The 24,721-nt window shown below is 46.0% G+C and overlaps 1 protein-coding gene across 1 annotated transcript; it reads right to left on the bottom strand.

Annotated features, from left to right (window-relative positions):
• Positions 1 to 67: 67 nt before the first annotated feature.
• On the bottom strand, positions 68 to 24,721 carry SPMIP10 (sperm microtubule inner protein 10). The gene is made up of 3 exons (XM_075341869.1): positions 24,393 to 24,721; positions 11,115 to 11,223; positions 68 to 632 (listed from the first exon to the last, which is right to left on the bottom strand). The coding sequence occupies exons 1-3, from the start codon at positions 24,506 to 24,508 to the stop codon at positions 414 to 416; spliced, it is 444 nt and encodes a 147-aa protein (XP_075197984.1). The 5' UTR covers positions 24,509 to 24,721; the 3' UTR covers positions 68 to 413.

Raw genomic sequence — 24,721 nt, 5'->3', positions numbered from 1 at the left:
ATATATATATATATATATATATATATATATATATATATATACATACACACATACACACACACACATACAGTATATAATATATACAAATTAAATATATTTTGTAATGGATATGATTTTCATTAGAATATTGTATTGTTACCTGGTTATTGTACATTTTTATACTCAAATGACATTCATATGAGTGTTAACTTAGGTTTTTTTTATTTCAGTAAAAAAATTCTGATTTAAAAAAAAATAAAAAAAGGTGCTTGCAAAAATGGGTCTTTTTGTTGTGTGTTGTTATTAGCCACGGTGACAGTACAAAGAAACATGCTGATCGACAAAGATTGTGAAACAAAAGAATTGCAAAGGTTACAATGGAGGTCGTGGTTGGGGCCTCCGGGTCAGTCAATAGACCGTCGGTAACAATGCCTCTATTCGTATGATCTTAGCATTCTAGTTTTCTGGTTAATCATGTAACTCTGGTATCTGGACAGAGGGGAGTGCAATGGGAAATCTGTCATCCGATGTGATGGGATTTTCATCTTCTGCATGATGATGTGATGCTCTTCTCCATGACATAGCCTTTCTTTGTTCTGTAAAAACAGGCTCTCCTCCTGCGGGCCTCTGTACAGCCCGGCCATATCTGCGTGCTGGAGGAAATCACATTCAGACACATAATAGACAGTAACACCTATTATAATCAATTGGTTGGCATGGCAACATTACCATATTATTATGGTCATTGTATGGGAATCCCCTGGATCAGATGAAAATGCAATTTTAATGAGTCTAATTTTAAGGAGTGAAACGACAAAAAGTAATTACCAAGCATGGAAGATTAATAGCAGCTCTGACACAGGAGTCAATAAATAACCAATGAATGTTTCCCAGGGACCCATTCAATGTTCACCACCGTCATTGTTTCCTCAGCACATTAGCAAATGGATTTCTCCTTTATAAAGCTACAGCTACATCTGTAATATAATTATTAAAAAATGTAGTTTCAATTTGATTGGTAAAAAAAAATAAGAATTTGACAGCAGTGTGGGGTGGACTTGGCATAAAATAATAGAAGACCTTCTACTAACCCGACCGGTGCTGGTCTTCGATCACTGTGCTGCAGTGATAATTTGATGCTGTCCATACCCATGGAACCACTGCAGCCAATCACTGATTCCCTGATGATATTTTTTAGTTGCATTACAAGTCATGGCAGTTCAGTAGGAATCACACAATTTGTAATGTTAACCCCTTATTGACAAGGCCACATTTTTCAAATCTGACATGTCACTTTATGTGCCAATAACTCTGCAATGTTTCAGCATATTCCAGTCGTGTGATGTTATTTACTTATATCCCAGGTCAGTAAAAAGACGTATTGGTGGTCACTAAGGGGTAACTATCGGCTGATTCATGCTGCCTAGAGAACCTAGCTGCCCGGTTGTAGCCAGATATATTTTTTTCTGTAACAATCTGCTGTTTCAGAGAACATATTGATTGAAAATAGTCTATAGTTCGAAGATCTCAAAATTCTTTTCCCAGGCCGCTCCGGGTGACTTACAGCTCTCTGCCTATGTAGACACATGGGAGAAACTTGTCAAACAATTAAAGCAGTTTGAGGAAAAAAACAGCTGGGGGTGGATCGAATTTGTCCTCTCTTTCCCAATGGTCACCATATGGATCTTCAGGCTATATTGTCTTGGAGAAAAATATACCTGGCTGCAATCATGCAGGCATGCAACTAAAAAGCACAGATACTACAACATACTTAAGGCACATTCACACATGCGAAAATGGTTAATACTACTGTGGAATACGTGAAAGACTGAGACCACTTGAGCAGTGACATCAGAACAGCAGCAGAATCATTAAAGGGAATGTTACGGGGGGCTGTCTGATAATAACTTAAAGGAGTATCAGACAGTCAGGGTCCACCGTGCAAAGACTCTGCTGCAGACTATGGCAGAGTGCAATACCTCTGTTAACTCACAGAAGGATATAATAAGTAAGTAAAGCAATTCCTCCCTTACTTGGAGGGTGTGTGGAATAATCTCTGTTAATAATCACAGAGACAAAGGCAATGTGTGCGAAATGGCACCTACCTAGGTCCGCTCTTCTAGTGGTGCAAAAGAGACGAACAGCAGCGTAAGCCGCACAAAGCTCCTACCTGCGTTTGCTCCACTAGTGTGCGAGGACACGAACCACTAGATATGGCACCTGCCTAGGTCCGCTCTTCTAGTGGTGCAAAAGAGACGAACAGCAGCGTAAGCCGCACAAAGCTTCTACCTCTGTTCGCTCCCCTAGTGTGCGAGGATACGAACAACTGCCAGACGCAGTATAAGGAACGTTACCCTAGCGGCAACGTCCACCTACGAGTCGAACCACAAGGCCCAGCCAGACCATGTGCCTCAGGCACCTGCCTAGGTCCGCTCCCCTAAGAGGTAAGGATACGGACAGCAGCCGAAGCTGTAAGGTATAAGAACGCTACCCTGCCGGTAGCGCTCACCTAGCATAGACAGAGGAATGCCTAGAGGAACGCGCACAGAGCGTCTACTCTTATGCATGAACCAAGAGGACTGAGCGCCATGCGGCGTGTGTCAGGGTCTTATATAGACTCTGTGCCTCATCCAAGATGGAGGACACCAGAGCCAATCCGCTGCTAGAACGACAGGAGTGACGTCATGCTGGCCTATCACCGAGCAAGGCATCACAAGCACATGACCAGCGACCAATCGGCATAGAAGGTGTCAGAGACATGTGACTTCGTGTCAGCGATGATGTCACCCGCACATGTGCAATGGCTCCAAGATAGGACTTAGGCGGGCTTTGCACACTACGACATCGCAGCCCGATGCTGCGATGCCGAGTGCGATAGTGCCCGCCCCCGTCGCAGCAGCGATATGTGGTGATAGCTGGCGTAGCGAAAGTTATCGCTACGCCAGCTTCACACACACACTCACCTGCCCTGCGACGTCCCTGTGGCCGGCGACCCGCCTCCTTGTTAAGGGGGCGGGTCGTGCGGCGTCACTGCGACGTCACACGGCAGGCGGCCAATCAGAGCGGAGGGGCGGAGATGAGCAGGATGTCAACATCCTGCCCACCTCCTTCCTTCCGCATATCCTACGGAAGCCGCAGTGAGGCCGGTAGGAGACGTTCCTCGCTCCTGCGACTTCACACACAGCGATGTATGCAGCCGCAGGAGCGAGGAACAACATCGGACCGTCGCGTCAGCGTAATCATGGATTACGCCGACGCTGCACCGATGATACGATTACGACGCTTTTGCGCTCGTTAATCGTATCATCCAGCCTTTACACACTGCGATGTCGCATGCGATGCCGGAAGTGCGTCATTTTCAATTTGACCCCACCGACATCGCACCTGCGATGTCGCAGTGTGCAAAGTGCCCCTTAGTCTCCGGCGCTCGCACATGTGCAGTAGCAAGAAATCTGGACTTAGTCTCCAGCGCTCGCACATGTGCAGTTGCAAGAAATCTGGACTTAGTCTCCAGCGCTCGCACATGTGCAGTAGCAAGAAATCTGGACATAGTCTCCAGTGCTCGCAGCAACCGTAACAGTACCTACCCCTCAAGGGCCCCCCTCCCGGCGACGCAGGTAATCGGCAACTAAGTCGGGAGCATGGACAGCCTCCTCAGGCTCCCAAGAGCGATGTTCCGGGCCGTAACCCTCCCAATCTATCAAGAAGAACCTGCGCCCTCTAACCATCTTAGAACCAACTATGGCTCGTACCTCATAGCTAGAGCGAGAGGAATCAGAGGTAGGAGAGTGCACTTCACGAGCGTGAGGTAAAATTGCCGGCTTTAGCAGTGAAACATGGAATTTGTCATGAATCCTAAGATGGACGGGTAATTTCAATTGGTAGACTACAGGATTTACCTGTCGAAGAACCTCATAAGGACCCAGGAAGCGAGGAACAAATTTGACAGAGCTCACTCTAAGTCTCACGTGTTTTGCAGAGAGCCACACAAAGTCCCCTGGAGAAAAGACAGGAGCCGGGCGACGAAGCCGATCAGACACCGTCTTCATACGGTCCTTAGCTGCTTGGATCGACTCTTGAGTCCGATCCCAAACCTCTCTGGCATTAGTTGCCCAGTCGGCCACAAGAGGAGGAGGTGCAGCAGCGGGAAACGGTACTGGTACCCTGGGGTGTTGCCCATTATTGAGTACGAACGGTGTCTGCCCAGTGGCCTCAGCCAGCGAATTGTTAAGGGCAAATTCTGCCCAGGGTAGGAGGGAGGACCAGTTATCGTGGTTCTCAGCAACAAAGTGTCGAAGGTATATAATCATAGATTGATTGGTACGTTCAACCAAACCATTGGTCTCCGGATGGTATGCTGAAGAGAGATTCAACTCAATTTGCAGAAGGCTACAAAGATCTCGCCAGAAACGGGAAGTAAATTGCGGGCCTCTATCACAAATGATACGATCTCAGAGAGTAGTAGAGAATGGGTTTCACAGCCGCGCCAAAAGACTACTGGATTCTTCTCAGATTAATGTTTCTTTTATTTCATAACAGGTCAAGTCTACGCGTTTCAGGAGAACACAGCTCCCTTCCTCAGGACAAACCAGCAAAGAATCATCAAATCTCTTTGATTTGATGATTCTTTGCTGGTTTGTCCTGAGGAAGGGAGCTGTGTTCTCCTGAAACGCGTAGACTTGACCTGTTATGAAATAAAAGAAACATTAATCTGAGAAGAATCCAGTAGTCTTTCGGCGCGGCTGTGAAACCCATTCTCTACTACTCTCTGTTATCTGCCTCATGGGGACCGCTGCCGGGACTTGGTGTTACATGCTGCTATAGGTGTTGTGACTGTCACAACCCGAATTAGTGAGTAGGATTATTCTTTGCTTCACCCTATATATATTGGGGTAAGACCCTATTGCGCTTTCTTTTTCCACAGTTTTTACTCAAATGATACGATCTGGCATCCCGTGAAGCCTAAAGACATGCTTGAGGAATAGTTTGGCTAGTACCCTGGAAGATGGGATTCTCGATAACGGTACGAGATGAACCATCCGGGAGAAATGGTCCGTAATGACCCACACAAATCTATGTCCCTGTGAACATGGAAGATCACCCACAAAGTCCATACCTACCACCTCCCATGGTCTATCTGGCACTGGTGAAGGATGCAAGAGCCCAGCCGGTCTCTGCCGTAATGGACGGTTGCAAGCACACGAGTAGCAGGAACCGACATATCTCTTGACGTGGCTGGCTAAGTGTGGCCACCAATACCACCTCTCCAGTAACTCTCGTGTCCGCCTAATACCAAAATGCCCACCCACCTTTGAGGTGTGGGCCCATGACAGTATATCATTCTGTCGATCAGGCGGAACAAAGGTCTTGCCCGGTGGGATTTGGTCTAACGTCACAGGGGAGAGCGTATGAAAAACCCTGGAGGGAAGGATAAGACGAGGTTCGTCAATCTCTTCCTGGGTAGAAAGCATAGAGCGAGACAGGGCGTCTGCCTTGTTATTCTTACTCCCAGACAGATAGTTGATGGAGAAGTGAAAGCGGGAGAAAAACAAGGACCAGCGGGCTTGGCGAGGATTCAGACGCTGAGCGGTTTGTAAGTACGTCAGATTCTTATGGTCTGTATAGACCTGGAAAGGATGTTTCGCTCCTTCCAGCAAGTGACGCCACTCCTCCAAGGCTAATCTCAAGGCGAGCAGTTCCCTATCCCCAATGGTATAGTTTCTCTCTGCCGGTGAAAAGGTTTTCGCAAAGAAGAAACACGGCCTTTTTCTACCTGCACCGTTCTTTTGATACAAGACCGCACCAGCACCCACTGAAGAGGCATCAACCTCTAAGAGGAAGGGCTTACTCTCATCGGGTCTTTGAAGAACGGGTGCAGTTGAAAAGTGTCTTTTTACTGCCTCAAAAGCCTGAGATGTCTCAGTAGACCAGGCTTTGGGATTAGCACCTTTCTTAGTCAAGGCCACCAAAGGGGCCACCAAAGTAGAAAAATGGGGTATGAACTGCCTGTAATAATTTATGAATCCTAAGAAGCGTTGCACCGCCTTCAAGGAATGAGGTTCGGACCATTGCAGGACAGCAGAGAGCTTCGCAGGATCCATAGCCAGGCCCTCTTGTGAGATAATGTAACCCAAAAAAGGCAATGAGGACTGCTCGAATACACATTTCTCGAGTTTAGCAAACAATGAGTGCTCTCTGAAACGGGAAAGGACACGAACGACATCCTGACGATGAGTCTCCAGATCAGGAGAAAAAATCAGGATGTCGTCCAGATACACCACTACTGAGGATAACAGTAAATCCCTGAACACATCATTTACAAAGTCCTGAAATACTGCGGGTGCATTACATAACCCAAAAGGCATGACGAGGTATTCATAGTGACCGTCTCGGGTGTTAAAAGCGGTCTTCCATTCGTCACCCTTTCGAATTCGTACCAAGTTATACGCACCCCGCAGATCCAACTTCGTAAAAACTTGAGCTCCTCTCAGTCTGTCAAAGAGCTCCGAAATTAAAGGTAATGGGTATTTGTTCTTTATTGTGATTGCGTTGAGACCCCTGTAATCTATGCAGGGACGCAAATCACCCTCTTTCTTCCGAACAAAGAAAAACCCAGCTCCCGCGGGAGAGACAGACTTACGAATGAACCCCTTCTCTAAACTCTCTCTTATATAGGTCGACATGGCCTCCGACTCAGGTATCGACAGGGGGTAAACCCTGCCTTTAGGTGGAACCGAACCTGGGATAAGGTCTATGGCACAGTCATACGGCCTATGGGGTGGAAGAACCTCAGCACCCTGTTTGGAGAACACGTCAGCGAAATCCAGATAGGGTGTAGGTATGGGAGAGAGATCAGTAGATGCAACCGCAATGACCTTAGGTGGTAAGGGAAGACATCGGGACTGACATTTCGAACCCCAACTAATAATGCTGTCAGACTCCCAGTCAATGTGAGGAGCATGAGTCCGAAGCCATGGGAGACCCAGAAGGACGTCGTCTATACCCTCAGGCAAAACAAGAAAAGAAATCTCCTCTATGTGACCCTGAGACAGGGAAAGGCGCAAGGGAACTGTCCTCAATGTAATGGAGTCAGACAACATAGTTCCATTAACAACACGGACAGGAATAGGCACCTCTAACATGATAGAGGGAATATTGTGTCCCTTTACAAATCCTGAGGACACAAAAGTCCCGTCAGCTCCGGAATCCACAAAAGCCATAATAGGCCATGTATTCTCAGATAACGAGAGCTGACCTGGGATACAACACTTAGAGGGTGCAGAAGACGTCTCTAGTAACCCCCCTCTAATGGTTACTAGGCCAGGGAGTTTCCCTGACGACTAGGACACTTGTTGGCATAGTGCCCAGCCTGACGACATACGTAACATATAGGAGGACCAGATTTGCGTAGTCTGGAGAACGTATGACCTAACTCTATAGGAGTGGGAGATGTTTCAGATGCTGAGGAAGATGGTAGTGGACCCTCAACAACTGGAATAGGCCGATGCTTAGGGCGTGAGGAAGAGACCTCGAGTCTACGTTCCTTATGGCGTACATCGATCCTCGTTGCTACTGTGATCAAGTCCTCCAGAGAAGCAGGGACCTCACGAGTAGCAAGAGCATCCTTGACATAGCCTGCCAACCCTCTCCAGAAGATAGGAATCAACACCTTCTCTGGCCAATCTAGTTCTGCCACCAGAGTTCTAAAAGCAATGGCATAAGAACTAGTGGATAACGAACCCTGAGATAGATCTAACAGTCTCAGGGCCGCATCATGGGTAACCTGCGGACCCATGAATACCGCCTTAAGAGCATCAAGAAAGTCTTGATGTCTCAGAGTAACCACATCAGAGCGCTCCCATAGGGGAGTCGCCCATTCTAAGGCTTTGTCCTGAAGTAAGGAGATGATAAAGCCTACTCTGGACCTCTCCGTAGAGAAGCGAGAAGAGTTGACCTCTAGGTGTATCTGACACTGACTAATGAAACCACGACATGATCTGGCATCGCCAGAATATCTGTTTGGCAGAGCAAGTCGAGGATCATGTGCAGATGTCACCATGGTCTGAGGTTTATCCTCTATACTCTTGAGCCGTGACTCAAGTACTTGTATGTAACGGTGTAACTGCTGATATTCTGCCATAACTGCCAGACCCTTGGCTCAGTCCTAATGTTACGGGGGGCTGTCTGATAATAACTTAAAGGAGTATCAGACAGTCAGGGTCCACCGTGCAAAGACTCTGCTGCAGACTATGGCAGAGTGCAATACCTCTGTTAACTCACAGAAGGATATAATAAGTAAGTAAAGCAATTCCTCCCTTACTTGGAGGGTGTGTGGAATGATCTCTGTTAATAATCACAGAGACAAAGGCAATGTGTGCGAAATGGCACCTACCTAGGTCCGCTCTTCTAGTGGTGCAAAAAAGACGAACAGCAGCGTAAGCCGCACAAAGCTCCTACCTGCGTTCGCTCCACTAGTGTGCGAGGACACGAACCACTAGATATGGCACCTGCCTAGGTCCGCTCTTCTAGTGGTGCAAAAGAGACGAACAGCAGCGTAAGCCGCACAAAGCTCCTACCTCTGTTCGCTCCCCTAGTGTGCGAGGATACGAACAACTGCCAGACGCAGTATAAGGAACGTTACCCTAGCGGCAACGTCCACCTACGAGTCGAACCACAAGGCCCAGCCAGACCATGTGCCTCAGGCACCTGCCTAGGTCTGCTCCCCTAAGAGGTAAGGATACGGACAGCAGCCGAAGCTGTAAGGTATAAGAACGCTACCCTGCCAGTAGCGCTCACCTAGCATAGACAGAGGAATGCCTAGAGGAACGCGCACAGAGCGTCTACTCTTATGCATGAACCAAGAGGACTGAGCGCCATGCGGCGTGTGTCAGGGTCTTATATAGACTCTGTGCCTCATCCAGAACGATAGGAGTGACGTCATGCTGGCCTATCACCGAGCAAGGCATCACAAGCACATGACCAGCGACCAATCGGCATAGAAGGTGTCAGAGACATGTGACCTCGTGTCAGCGATGATGTCACCCGCACATGTGCAATAGCTCCAAGATAGGACTTAGTCTCCGGCGCTCGCACATGTGCAGTAGCAAGAAATCTGGACATAGTCTCCAGTGCTCGCAGCAACCGTAACAGGGAACCTATCAGGTCCCATATGCGTTCTGACCTACAAACAGGGTGATGTGTGGCCTAGTAACCCCTTCCTACCCATCCCTGTGTTGTAATATTGTGTAATATGAATGTATAAAAAAAAAACGTTTTATTACATACATGTTCCCTATGTAAGTGATCAGAGGGTCTAGTCCCTTGGGCGTCGCATCGCCCCATCTGCGTCTGCATGCTCTGCGTGCTATCACGCCCACACTGTGGGCGTGATACCATGGATTTACATGAGCGATGTCACTGGCAGCTTCTTGAGATCTCGCACGTGCGCACTTGCCATTCCCGCAGACTTGTTATCCGGGTACTTGCTTGGCGGCTTCAGACGCGCACTTCACATGCTCAGAAGACTCCTGCGGTTCTGACCATGCGCAAAGCGCATCTGAGTCTGAGTTGCAAGCACCCAGATAACAAGGCTGCGGGAATGGCAAGCGCACATGCGCAGGATCTCAAGGAACTGATGGTGACGTCACTCGTGTAAATCCCACAGGGAAGCATGCAAACGCAAACGGGGAGATGCAACGCCCAGGGGGCTAGAGCCTCTGTTCATTTACATAGGGAACATGTAAGTAATAAAACGTATTTTTATACATTCATATTACACAATATTGCAACAGAGGGATGGGTAGGGAGGGGTTTCTAGGGCACACATCACCCTGCTTGTAGTTCAGAACACATATGGCATCTGACAGGTTCCCTTTAAGTGGAATCTGTCAGCAGGTTTTTCCTACCTCATCTGAGAGCAGCATGATGTAGCCAAAGAGATCCTGAATCCAACTATGTATCACTTAGATTACTAGCTGCAGCAGTTCTGACACAATTATAAGAATTAGATTTAGTAGAAGCTGTAGAGCTCAGATACTGTCCCCAACACACCAGGCTCTTTATAGAGATTGTACATTGACAATAAGGGGTACTTCTCACATAGCGAGATCGCTATCGCTGCTGAGTCACAGGTTTTGTGATGTACCAGTGACCTCATCAGCGATCTCGCTGTGTATGACACTAAGCGGCGACCTGGCCCCTGTTGTGAAATCGCTGATCATTACACACTGTTCTGGTTCATTTTTTGCTCTGTGTAAGCAGTGTACGCTGGTAATCAGGGTAAATATCGGGTAACTAAGCAAAGTGCTTTGCTTGGTTACCCGATATTTACCCTGGTTACCAGCATACAGCACTTAGCGCTGGCTCCCTGCACACATAGCCAGGGTAAATATTGGGTAACTAAGCAAAGCACTTTGCTTAGTAACCCGATGTGTACCCTAGCTATGTATACAGGGAGCCAGCGCTGGCAGCCTGTAAACGGTGTACGCTGGTAACCAGGGTAAATATCGGTAACGAAGCAAAGCGCTTTGCTCAGTTACCCGATATTTACCCTGGTTACCAAGCACAGCATCGTTACACGAGTCGCTGGTGGCTGGTCGTTGGACACTGGTGAGATCTGCCTGATTGACAGCTCACCAGTGACCATGTTGACGCACCAGCGATCCTGACCAGGTCGTATCGTGGTCGGAATCGCTGGTACATCGTTTAGTGAGACGGTACCCTAAGGTGTCAATCACAGCAGGGGACGTGACAGACTGCTATGCACGTGACATTGTAGTCCAAACAATAAGTCCTACTTGTGTCATATGCTGCCTAAAAAACATAGCAAATAAACAGTAGATTGGACCTTGACAATCCAGGCATCCTGAATCCTGTGTGTTGACCCTTGCGGCATGCGGTCTTCAGCCTACATACAAAAACCTGTTGGCAGATTGCCTCTACGTTTTTTTGGGTTTTTTTTCCATTTTACAACATGCTCTACTTTTTGTATTACATTGCGGACAACAAATTTAATCTAATCTTTATATTAATTTCTACAAATGTAATGAATCTATAAATGTGAAATGCTATTTTTACCTTCAATATACACCATACCAAATAAGATGTTAAACATGAATTTGGTTCTTGTGTCTTACCCTTGTAATTAGTTTCCTGTTCACCATGTCTTGTTTCCAAGGCATGACATAACGCTTGGGGATAATTGGGTGTCTCCTGGAGAACTCAGAAACATGGGAGTGAGCAAGTCTGTAGAAAAATGCAGTTATATTAATTAAACATGAGGATCTGATAGTGTACTTGTACATTCAGAGCACATAAATCCACACCACTCAGATTTACCCCATTTATTTTAGTTGGCTATTAATAAGAAACCTGCTTCATTTTGGAAATGTCTTATCATAGAGGGCATACATTAGAGTGGACATTGGCATTTGTGTGTACACTCATTTTTAATCATCATTGCTACAATATATTTTGTAGCAGAGCAAACTAATTCCTATGATTGTAATTATTTGATAACAATTGTCCTTTTCAGTGTGACTATTGTAATTCAACTGCCATCATTGCATTTATGGCCAGCTGAGACACTGTAATTTGTGCTTATCATCATTACTCATTTCAATGAGAAATAATATTATGCTTAATATATAGTACTGTGCAAAAGGTTTAAGAAGGTGTAAAAAATGCTGCAAAGTAAGTGCTTTAAAAAAAATAGAAGTGTTTATTAATTAACAAAGTGCAAAATTAATGAACAAAAGAGAAATTAAATCAATATTTACTTTCAAAGCAGCATGAATTTTTCTAGACACACCTGCACTATGCTTTTGAAGGAACTCAGCAGGGAGGTTGTTACAAACATCTTGGAGAACTAACCACAGATCTGTGGATGTAGGCGTGTAAAAATTCTGTAGTTTCTTCATGTAATCCCAGACTGACTAGAAGATGATGAGGGCTCTGTGGGGGCCATATAATCTCTTTAAGGACTCCTTGTTCTTCTATATTTGGAAGACATTTCAGCACGTTTGGGGTCGTTGTCATTTTGTAGAATAAATCTAGACATAATCAGATACATCCCTGATGGTATTACAAAAGAGCTTGAACAGAACATCTTTAAGGCCTAAGATACACGGCATGAAAATTGGACGAGTGGAGTGCGATAAAACATCGCATTCCACTCGGACCAATATTAACCTGTGTGTCAGCACCCATGAGCGATTATTCTCTCAGCCCCAATCGGATCGAGAAAACAATCATGCTGCAATTGTAATGCAAGACCTTTTTCTCGCACCCATTCAAGTATATGGGGCGAAAGAGAGAGCTCGCCCTGCATTCGCGGTACACCGGTGTACCGCGAGTGCAGTGCGAGAATGGCAATAGCCGGATAAATCCCTCCCTCCCTCTCCTCCTCCGTGCTGGCCCGCCCCTCCTCAGCACTGGCCCGCCCCTCCTCAGTGCCGGCCCATCCCCCGCAGCTGAGGTCCTATCGCATGATCGGACCTCAATCACAATGCCACTCGCATGACACTTGGCTCCTGCTGTGCTGCCAGTGTGAGCCGAGTGTCATGCGAGGATCGCATTAGCCCCCATGTGGCCCCGGCCTAAGCTTTAGGCTATGTTCACATGTCCTGTAGTCATCTGTTAGAATGGATCCATTGAGAATCTGATTTCTGCTGGATCCGTTTTAACATTGGAGTTTACGAACAACGGATCCGTTAATGGATTGCTATTTAGCCATCTGTTGTACTTGCATGTGTAAGAGCTTCATTATTTTCTTGACGGACCCGTTACAAACATACGATAAATAGCAATCTGTTAACTGATCTGTTGTCCATAGAGTTCACATGTTAAAAACGGATATGGGTGACATCTGTTATTTAACAACAGACAAAAAAAGTTGTGTTTGCACAACTTTTTTGCAAACGGATCTCTAACGGATCCGTGTTAACGGATGTGTAAACCCAGCCTTAGGCGGGCTTTGCACACTACGACATCGCAGCCCGATGCTGCGATGCCGAGTGCGATAGTGCCCGCCCCCGTCGCAGCAGCGATATGTGGTGATAGCTGGCGTAGCGAAAGTTATCGCTACGCCAGCTTCACACACACACTCACCTGCCGTGCGACGTCCCTGTGGCCGGCGACCCGCCTCCTTGTTAAGGGGGCGGGTCGTGCGGCGTCACTGCGACGTCACACGGCAGGCGGCCAATCAGAGCGGAGGGGCGGAGATGAGCAGGATGTAAACATCCTGCCCACCTCCTTCGTTCCGCATATCCTACGGAAGCCGCAGTGACGCCGGTAGGAGACGTTCCTCGCTCCTGCGACTTCACACACAGCGATGTGTGCTGCCGCAGGAGCGAGGAACAACATCGGACCGTCGCGTCAGCGTAATCATGGATTACGCCGACGCTGCACCGATGATACGATTACGACGCTTTTGCGCTCGTTAATCGTATCATCCAGCCTTTACACACTGCGATGTCGCATGCGATGCCGGAAGTGCGTCATTTTCAATTTGACCCCACCGACATCGCACCTGCGATGTCGCAGTGTGCAAAGTGCCCCTAAGTCTGCTTTGAAATCTTTGCGTGGAACAAACCTTGCTTATGCAGCATAACTACTTTGTGTCTTGTGGCTGTGCAAGGATAGTAGGGTATCCAGGGATCTAGGCAACTACCGTCCAGTAAGCCTGACATCAGTAGTATGCAAAGTTTTTGAGGGCATTTTAAAGGATGACATGTAAAAATATATTGCAGAAAATAATATAACAACTGACAGCATGGATTCATGAAAGATAAGTCGTGTCTAACCAACCTGTTGGGGTTCTATGAGGGGGTAAGTGCAAACCTGGATATTGGTAATGCAGCTGATGTGATTTATTTGGACTTTGCAAAGGCATTTGATACTGTACCACATAATAGCCTTATACTAAAGCTTCAGAAGCAACGACTAGGGGAAACTTTATGCAACTGGGTAAGGAATTGGCTAAAAGATAGTAAACAAAGAGTAGTCATAAATGGTACATTCTCTAAATGGGCTATAGTCAGCAGTGGGGTGCCGCAGGGATCTGTGCTAGGACTGATTCTTTTTAATCTCTTTATTAATGACCTTGTGGATGGGATTGATAGTAAAGTGTCAGTCTTTGCTGATGACACCAAACTATGTAGGATATTAAAAACTGACCTTGATAGTACAATATTAAAAAAAGATCTGGATAAGATGTCAGAATGGGCAGATACTTAGCAAATTAAATTTAATGTTGATAAATGTAAAGTAATGCACCTAGGATGGAGTAATCCTATAGCTACGTATACATTAAATGAAAGTAAACTCAGGACTACAGAACAGGAGAAGAAATTGTGTATTCTCATTACAAATAAGCTGAGCAGCAGCTCTCAATGTCAGGCAGAAGCTACTAAAGCAAACAAGAGTTTAGGGTGTATAAAGAGAGAGATTAGATCCCGTGATCCCAACGTATTGTTACCCCTCTATAAATCACTTGTAAGGCCACATCTGGAATATGGGATCCAGTTTTGGGCTCCACATTTTAAAAAGGACATTCAGAAGTTAAGGGGGCTTTACACGCTACGATATCGTTAATGTTTTATCGTCGGGGTCACGTTGTTAGTGACGCACATCCGGCATCATTAACGATATCGCAGCGTGTGACACTGACCAGCGACCTTACGCGACCTCAAAAATGGTGAAAATCGTTCACCATGGAGAGGTCGTCTCAAACTCAACGTAAGGGTTGTTTATCCATGTTGTTCATCGCTCATGCGGCAGCACACATCGCTATGTGTGACACCGCAGGAGCGAGGACCGTCTCCTTACCTGCCGCCGGCCGCAATGCGGAAGGAAGGAGGTGGGTGGGATGTTACGTCATGCTCATCTCCGCTCCTCCGCTTTGATTGGCTGGCCGCTTATGACGTTGCGGTGACGTCGCTGTGATGCCGAACGTCCCTCCCCCTTGAAGGAGGGATTGTTCGGCAGTCACAGCGCCGCCGCTGACCAGGTAAGTATGTGTGACGCTGCCGTAGCGATAATGTTCGCTACGGCAGAGATCACAAACAATCGCATGCGCGACGGGGGCGAGTACTTACACGCTCGATATCGCTAGAAATTGCTAGCAGTATCGCTACCGTGTAAAGTCCCCTTTAGAGTCAGTTCAAAGGCGGGCAACTAGACTACTACAAGGAATGGAAGGCTTCCCATATGATGCCAGGCTGAAAAAGTTAGATATGTTTAGCTTAGAAAAAAGATGTCTCAGAGGAGATCTCATTTATATTTATAAATACATGTGTGGTCAATATAAAGGACTGGCACATGACTTATTTCTTCCAAAGACAATACTAAGGACCAGGGGGCATTCACTGTGGAAGAAAAGCGATTCCGACAGCTAAATAGGAAAGGGTTCTTTACAGTTAGAGCAGTCAGACCATGTAATGCCCTACCACAAGAGGTAGTAATGGCAGATACTATAACAGCTTTTAAAAAAGGGCTGGATGATTTCCTCAGTACACACAACATTGTTGGTTATAAATGACTTAGTGACCAAATGTAGAACTGGTGGAGGAAGGTTGAACTAGATGGACCTAGGTCTTTTTTTCAACCTAAATAACTATGTAACTAAATCTTGCTATAGTGTATGACCTGTGCCATGAAACTGTCTTCCACAGCCAGTTTGTCTGTTCCTCACTTAGTTTTAAGCCTAATCCACAGCTGTTTCTATTTCAGATAATGGGAATTTGTCACTAGGACCCTCATAAACTGTTAATACAGACATGCAGGTCATAGAAAGGTGAATAAAATTATACCTTGATATATGAGATTCAATGTCTTATTCCAGAGAAGTCCACATTTTCTTATAGGTAAATGATGTATGGGCTGGACACAGATCTGCATCAGAATCTGCCTCTAAAGATTATTTTAAATAAAAGGGGACGTTACCAGTGTGAGACATGTAATAACTGACAGTCTGCTCTTATAATTCACACACAGTGAGATCCGAACTAGCAAAGTACAACAAAAGTGAACTTTGTCCCATTAAAACACATTTGCATCTACAGTTGCTGTTTCATAAGGCTTCAGCTTCCATCTCACAGGCTGCCAGTGTGGGGGTAGGGCAGTACAGCAGAGCTGACAACTCCATGAGAAGACAAATGGAAATCTTAAGACTAAAGGGTGCTTTACACGCTGCGACATCGCTAATGATATATCGTCGGGGTCACGGTGTTTGTGACGTACATCCGGCGTCGGTAGCGACATCGCAGCGTGTGATAGCTAGGAGCGATGATCAACGATCACATAAATGTCAAAAATCATTGATACGTCACTCCTTTTCATAATATCATTGCTGCTGCAGGTACGATGTTGTTCGTCGTTCCTGCGGAACCACACATCGCTATGTGTGACACCACAGGAACGACAAACATCTCCTTACCTGCGTCCTCCGGCAATGAGGAAGGAAGGAGGTGGGCAGGATCTTCCGCCCACTCATTTCCGCCCCTCCGCTTCTATTGGACAGCTGCCGTGTGACATTGCTGTGACGCCGCATGAACCGCCCCCTTAGAAAGGAGGCGGTTCGCCGGCCACAGCGATGTTGCAGGTAAGGTAAGTCCGTGTGACGCGTGTAAGCGATGTTGTGCGCCACGGGCAGCGATTTGCCCGTGTTGCACAACCGACGGGGGCAGGTATGCTCGCTAGCGATATCGATAGCGATATCGCGTGTAAAGTGCCCTTAAGACTTAAAGACGAAATGCATCAACAATCCTAACTAACTTTTTGTAATGAAAATTAAATAAATTGAAGAAATCTGTTTTTACTGGAGATACCAGCTTTTATCTTGCTTTATTTGACTTCACTCTTTGTCTTCCTGACAGATTGGATGGATCCCTGGACTTTTATGCGATGGCGAACATAAGCAATGGTGAGCAAATATATTTATTTATTTAACTCGAAATGTGCTTGTTGTGTTTGTAATAACAAGTTTACAAATTTGCTGTAATGTGTTGGTTATAATCAGGCACAGCTCTGCAGCCGAGGTGCCAGTACTATGCAAGAATAAGTGCTGGTGCAAATGTCTGTTAGTTCTGCTGTACTGGGTTAGTTCCGCTGTACTGGGTTAGTTCTGCTGTACTGGGTTAGTCTCACTGCAGAGCTGTGTGTGATTATGAGCAAAGTGTCAGTTATTACATGCCTCACACTGGTAAAGCCTCCTTTTATATATTCTTGGATATAGCATCTCATGCAGATCAGTGTCTGGATCCTAGATCTTAACAGCTCAATTACATTTAAGAAAAATGTGGAGTTCTCTGGAATAAGATATCAGATTGCAGATATCAAGGTATCAATTTATTCAGCTTCCTATGACCTGCATGTCTATATAAACGGCTTAGGAGGGTTAACCGTACTGACACATTTCCTTTGACGACTGTATTTCAACCTATATGTGAAAATGATGATCATTATCACCTGTTTTGTATTATTTGTTACTCATACACTTGACTATAATCCTATTGCTTTTTTCCACTTGTACCTAGAAGAAATGATGCTGTTTTGAAGGCAAAAGATGGTCACACCAAATATTGATTTATTTCAAATCTGTTTTATTGATGAAACTGTTGTCAACATACAAACATATCATTTGTGCAATTACAATACATAAACATCATTTTCTCAATGCCGGGATAACATCCAGAAATTATTACATTACTAAATTTCTTGGAATTCTTCAAATTATCTTTGTGCTATTACCATACAACCACTTATAAATTATAGGTCAGAATTCCCACTTCTTTTGCTTCCCGTATCTTAATATACTCATTCTCCTTGTATGTCTATTGTCTTATGAATTATTGATAAATCTTTTCATATAAAAAATGAAACTAGAAAAATGTAGATTAATGTTCAGAAAAGAAAGAAAAAAGAGGAAAGATACAAGCATAAAGAAGAGGAAATTAGAGAGAAGGGGGGAGAGGGGGGAAAGCAAGAAAAGAAAAGAAAAAAGGGGGGGAAGGAATGAGACTCCCCACCGTTCCTCAGACCAATTATTGATTTAAATTAACTTTCCCCCTCACTCCTCATACTGTGTCCTCAAACTTCTCCCCCTTCATCGCTGACCATACTGTGTAAACCACCATCCCCCCCTCGCTCCCTGTACTGAATCTTCAAATTCTCCACCCCCTTGCTCCCCAAACTGTGTCCGCACACATCCCCTCACTTGCTCCCCAATTACAATAAATCTTCAGTGTCTTCAGCTCCACTGGAGTGCTTACCATCAATGCTGTCTGCTGACGAAACCCCGGCCCAGAGGCCACTGGTCAGGGCTTTAGATGTACTCATGTCTGAAAGACATGAGTACAATTAATTGCTGTTAGCCAGCAAGCTACACTTTATCAGAGTCGGCTGTCAGCTTGACAGCTGGCCCAGAGAATAGCAGAATCCCAGTCCGGCAGGTAGCAACATGCAGCTGCCGGGGAGATACCTCGGACCTCCGCATCAGAGGGCCCGACTACACACACCTGCCCACTGTGCCCGGGGAATATTCTCTGTTCAACCCCCGGATATGCCCCTTGGTGCACATATCATGATCAATATACAAACTATATACTAATAAATTCATCAGCACACTACAATGAATGAATATATAAATTCCATTATTATTACATACACAAAAAATAGGTATTAAAAATTTACAAGCTATCCAACTACGACAAGGTGACCTCAAGGATCCTATCTCTTCCCCCAGTACATATGAGGCCTTTGGGCATAGAAATGAGAGTCAAGAGAACTACACTTTGTCTTGTTTGGAAAGCTTATACATTTTTTCAAAAACTGTTACAGTATTTCACATTTTTATGTATCAATAATGGAATTTCTGTTTTCATTGATGGCAGTGTCCTGATACATTTTGTTAGTACATATGCACACTGTGAACTAAACATCTGGGAGCCAGGGAGTGTTCAATTGAAGCAGCTTAAGTGATGATGGTTTCCTATCATATTTAACCCTTTCAAGACTGGACGATTTTCAGTTTTTTCCTCCCCTTCTTCCGAGAGTCATAACTTTTTTTTATTATCCACATAACTGTATGAAGGCTTGCTTTTTGCCAGCCAAGTTGTAATTTTGAATGACACCATTCATTTTATTATATGATGCACTGGAAAGCAAGAAACAAATTCCAACTACGTTGAAATTGAAAAAAAAAAGTGCAATTCCACAATTGTGTTTTTTTTCTATTTACAATGTTTACTATTTTTTTCCAAGTCATTACAATTACGCAGATACCAAACTTAGGGGCGGGGGGGTTTGTTGTTTTTTTTATTTAAGTGATGAAAAACAATTTTCAAATTTGTAGAATTTTTTTTTTCTGATACCTGTGACGCTTTCAATTTTGGGATATGGGGCTATGTGAGGGCTTATTTTTTACATGCCAAGCTGATATTTTTAGTAATGCCATTTTGGAGAAAATAGAATGCTTTGATCACCTCTTATTGCAGTGTTGCGGTTGTCAAAAAACCCTGTAATACTTGGGTTAGTTTTTTTCTCATTACGCCATTTACCAATCGTATTATTTTATATTTTGATAGATCGGACGTTTATGAACGCAACGATACCAAACGTGTAACTAATTTTTTTTTTAATTGTTCTATTTTTAATGGGGCAAAAGGGGGTTAAGTTGAACTTTTTTAATTATTATTTATAAAAACATTTCCTTAACCTTTTTACTGTATTTAATAGTCCCCTTAGTGGACTTGAAGCTGCGATTGTCAGTGAAAATCATGATATCCTATGAACAACAGTTATAGACAGGCGTTCACAGGAGAATCATTATAACGTGCTTGGGAGTCTTCAGCAGACACCGGCTGTCATGGCAACCCATCAGCGCACCAACTACATCACATTAAATGATATCAGAGATTGACAGGTTTTATTTATATACACACACTTCATATGTTGTGAAGGGGTTAAATCTTTTAAAGTGTTCTCACCATATTTGTATTGGGTGGAAAAATTCTATCAATAATAAAATTGAGTACATATTTCAGTAATTCTAAAACAATAGAATGTATTAATTTAGCTTGATATAACCATTATCTATATATATAATTGCCTTATTCTGTCTGTCTGTCTGTCTATCTGTCTTGCTCCAAAATTGTGTCACGGTGAGTGTCATTACAGTGACAACCGTCTGATTGGCCGCTGGGCTTGGCCTGGCCCCGCCCCCCCCACGGATTGGTCACCGCTGGGCTTGGCCTGGCCCCGCCCCCCCACGGATTCGTCGCTCGCCTCGGCCTGGCCCCGCCCTCCGCATGGATTGACTGCTCGCCCCGGCCCTCCGCACGCATCGCCAGACATAACCTTGCGATGCTGGGATCGTGACGGAGCCGGTGAACGCTGGTAACCATTATACACATCGGATAACTAAGATCCCTTGGTTACCTGATGTGTATCATAGTTACCAGCATACACCGGCTTCGTCACGATCCCAGCAGCGCCAGACATAACCTTGCGATGCTCTGATCGTGACGGAGCCGGTGAACGCTGGTAACCATTATACACATCAGGTAACTAAGGTCCCTTAGTTACCCGATGTGTATCATAGTTACCAGCGTACACCGGCTCACGGTACACATGTGCAGGGAGCCGGCATTATACTCCTCTCCCCCCAGGACTACTCCTCCTATTATAGTCCTCCTATTATACTCTCTGAGTATAATAGGAGAACTATTATAGCATGGGGGATGGAGCACGATGGGGAGTGCGCAGCATGGGGGACGGAGCATGATGGGGTGCGCAGCATGGGGGATGTAGCACGATGGGGGGTGCGCAGCATGGGGGATGTAGCACAATGGGGAGTGTGCAGCATGGGGGATGGAGCACGATGGGGAGTGTGCAGCATGGGGGATGGAGCACGATGGGGGGTGCGCAGCATGGGGGATGGAGCACGATGGGGGGTGCGCAGCATGGGGGATGGAGCACGATGGGGGGTGCGCAGCATGGGGAATGGAGCACGATGGGGAGTGCGCAGCATGGAGGATGGAGCACGATGGGGAGTGCACAGCATGGGGGATGGAGCACGATGGGGAGTGCGCAGCATGGGTGATGGAGCACGATGGGGGTGCGCAGCATGGGGGATGTAGCGCGATGGGGAGTGCGCAGCATGGGGGATGGAGCACGATGGGGGGTGCGCAGCATGGGGGATGGAGCACGATGGGGGGTGCGCAGCATGGGGGATGGAGCACGATGGGGGGTGGGCAGCATGGGGGATGGAGCACGATGGGGGGTGCGCAGCATGGGGTATGGAGCACGATGGGGGGTGTGCAGCATGGAAGATGGAGCACGATGGGGGGTGCGCAGCATGGGGGATGGAGCACGATGGGGTGTGAGCAGCATATGGGATGGAGCACGATGGGGGGTGCGCAGCATGGGGGATAGAGCACGATGGGGAGTGCGCAGCATGGAAGATGGAGCACGATGGGGGGTGAGCAGCATAGGGGATGGAGCACGATGGGGAGTGCGCAGCATGGGGATGGAGCATGATTGGGGTGAGCAGCATGGGGGATGGAGCACGATGGGGGTGCGCACCATGGGGGATGGAGCATGATGGGGAGTGCGCAGCATGGGGGATGGAGCACGATGGGGAGTGCGTAGCATGGGGGATGGAGCACGATGGGGAGTGCACACCTCCCCCCAAAACACACACACACCGCCACACGCGCACCGCACAACACACCACACACACACTGGGAAACACAAACACCGCCCTACACAGACACCCACAAACACAAACAACGCCGCACACACACAACACCCAACACACAAACACCGCAGCATACACAAATATACGCACATACCGCGCAACACACACACATTGCACAAAACATACCTCCCCCAAAACACACACACGCACCCCACACCCACACAAACCACGCAACACACACACACAACGCTACAGACACACAGCGCTCTACAAACAACGCAACACACAAACAACACCGCTCTCACCCCCCGCCACACCCAGACAACACCCAGAACATGTACAGCGCCCTATACAAACACTTGGTAACTACACACAACAACATCTATATATATATATAACAAAAATCATACATTAACTACACAATACGTAAATTCTAGAATACCCGATGCGTACAATCGGGCCACCTTCTAGTTGTGAATAAATGCCTGAAGTTGGATTATAAATTATTAGGCTCCATTCCTATGGCCAGGATCAGTTGAGTTTTTGATTCTACAGAATTTCTCCACCATCTCTGCACCTAAAGCCTGCTTTACATGTTGCAATTTCGCATACGATAGCGTATGCGATTTGCAACGCCCCCATCGTATGTGCGGCACGTTCAATTTGTTGAACGTACCGCACACACGCTTAAACCCCGTCATACGCACTTACCCGTCCATAGGACCTCGTTGTGGGCGGCGAACGTCCACTTCCTGGAATGGGAGGGACGTTCGGCATCACAGCGACGTCACGCGGCAGCGGCCAATAGAAGCTTAGGGGCGGAGCTGAGCGGGACGTAAACATCCCGGCCACCTCTTTCCTTCCGCATTATTGGTGGCAGCCGTGGGAGGCAGGTAAGTTCTGTTCAATGTTCCCGGGGTGTCACACACTGTGATGTGTGCTACCACGGGAACATTGAACAACCACACGTTCAATTCTAGAGACAGATACGATGTGCATGCGATGAACGTTTTAATGTTCAATCGCAATCGCACGTACCTGTCACACACTGCAATGTACCTTACGATGCCGGATGTGCGTCACTTACGACGTGACCCCGCCGACACATTGTAAGATATATTGCAGCGTGTAAAGCGGGCTTTAGTTACATGTGTTTTTTTTCATTGCGTTTTTGACACTGAGTCTTTATTTTTTTTGATGCTGCGTTTCTTGTCTCTGGTGTGTCATCCTCTAAATAAAGCTATTTTGTTTTTTTTTTATCTTTCTGGTTTGGACATCATTAGGTCTGGATTAGATGCGTTTATGGTGTGTTTCTGCAGCATAAATGTACTAATACTGCATATGTGTCTTTTACCTGTGGATTGTCAGCATCTAATGCAAGTCTATGGGGAAAATCTGCACAGAAAATTGAGCGTTCCTGCAAGAGAAATTGTCATGCTGCGGCTTGGAAGACACGCCAGGTGAGTTTACGTTTTACGCAGCGTAAAAAAAGAAGCACAGTGGATAAACAAGAAAAATATGCAGCGTCAAAAACATGAGTAAGGCCAGTTTTAGACGTCCGTGTTTAGTCAGGTACCAGTCCTACGCATGGTTGTCATCGTGTTTGCATACGTGTGACAGGTACTGGAGAAAACACGTGTCTGTCAAATAAAAGATTTTCAATATTTACCTGCTGTCTTTGGCTCTGCTGCCTCCCGCTCCTGACCCCCACTCATTATATTCATCGATTATTCACCGCACTCAGGACCTTGAAGCCGGAGCATCATGGGGACAGCGCTGGATACAGCACCTCCTAGGACAGCATCGCGGGGACAGGTGAGTATTCTGCAAGCACAGTGACATCCAGGAGGTCATTGGAGTTCCCAATGAACTCTGATGACCCCCGCGACACTCGCGCTATAGCTTTACGGGTTCATCAGAGTTCATTGGGAACTGTGACAAGTCCCCGATGCTGTTCCCGCTATGTTCTGGCTTCCAGGTTCTCACTACACACACACACACACACTCTGCTGTATACTCACCCAGCGATGCGGTCCCCGGCACTGAAGTCCCCAGCGCTGCTCCTGCTTCCTGAATATTCAGTGAGTATAATGAGCGGCGATAAGGAGCGTGAGGCAGCAGTGCCGGAGACAGCATCGCTGGAGAGAGATAAATATAGAAAATATTTTTGTTAAAAAGACCCATATTTTCTCCAGAACGTGTCATACTGATGTCACACGGATCACATCAGTGTGCGATCCGTGTGACACCCGTGCTGCCGGAGAAAAAATGGACATGCCTGCGTGTGTGCATGTCAAAACACGAATGTGTGATTAACAGCAAATAATAATATGGGTACTTGTGGCATCCGTTTTAAAAACGGATGTCACACGTACCTGAAACACGGATGTCTGAAACCAGCCTAACATTGATTGTGGAAACGTATCCTTGGTGCTTATCTATATGAATGTGACTTGCATTGAAGTCTATGGCAAGTAAGTGCAATTTGCAAAAGGCGATAGAAAATCCAACACATTTGGAAAGGTTTATGACTGTGTTGCAGTCGGAATGCAACACCATTGTAAATGATTAGATATGTGATATAAAATATCTACATGAGATATACAGTAATTTATCTTGTTTTAAAAAAAATGAAAAAAAAGGATTTTCAATTAATTCATTAGAAAGAAAATTAAAAATACACAGAAAAGGATAACAATGTAAGTTTTGTCTTTACCCCTTTATATCGGTGATGGTTGATACAGAGACCATGGTGCCAGGATTCTGCTTGCATTCACTTGGTTCCTTTACGTCACTCAGATCTTCTCTTGTTGGCTTCTCTTTGCTGATCATGTTTTTATTTGGATTTCTAGTTTATAGACTGCCTACACTATCACATCAGCTGCAAACCTCTGACGTGGCCTGTATGGTATTCTAACTGCTGGTGGCCCCCTCGCCCTGTTCTCTTGTTACAGTGTGCTTTGCTGTGTCTGACGCTTTGCTGAGAATTACAGTAATTTCTACAAAACTGCCCCTTCTCTTTACTTTGTCTAGCTTCCTTCTGTC

Source organism: Anomaloglossus baeobatrachus, chromosome 1, assembly GCF_048569485.1.
Source record: "Anomaloglossus baeobatrachus isolate aAnoBae1 chromosome 1, aAnoBae1.hap1, whole genome shotgun sequence".
NCBI classification, from domain to species: domain Eukaryota; kingdom Metazoa; phylum Chordata; class Amphibia; order Anura; family Aromobatidae; genus Anomaloglossus; species Anomaloglossus baeobatrachus.
Note: the sequence above shows the minus strand (reverse complement) of the source record. Positions and strands in the feature narration are given on the sequence as shown.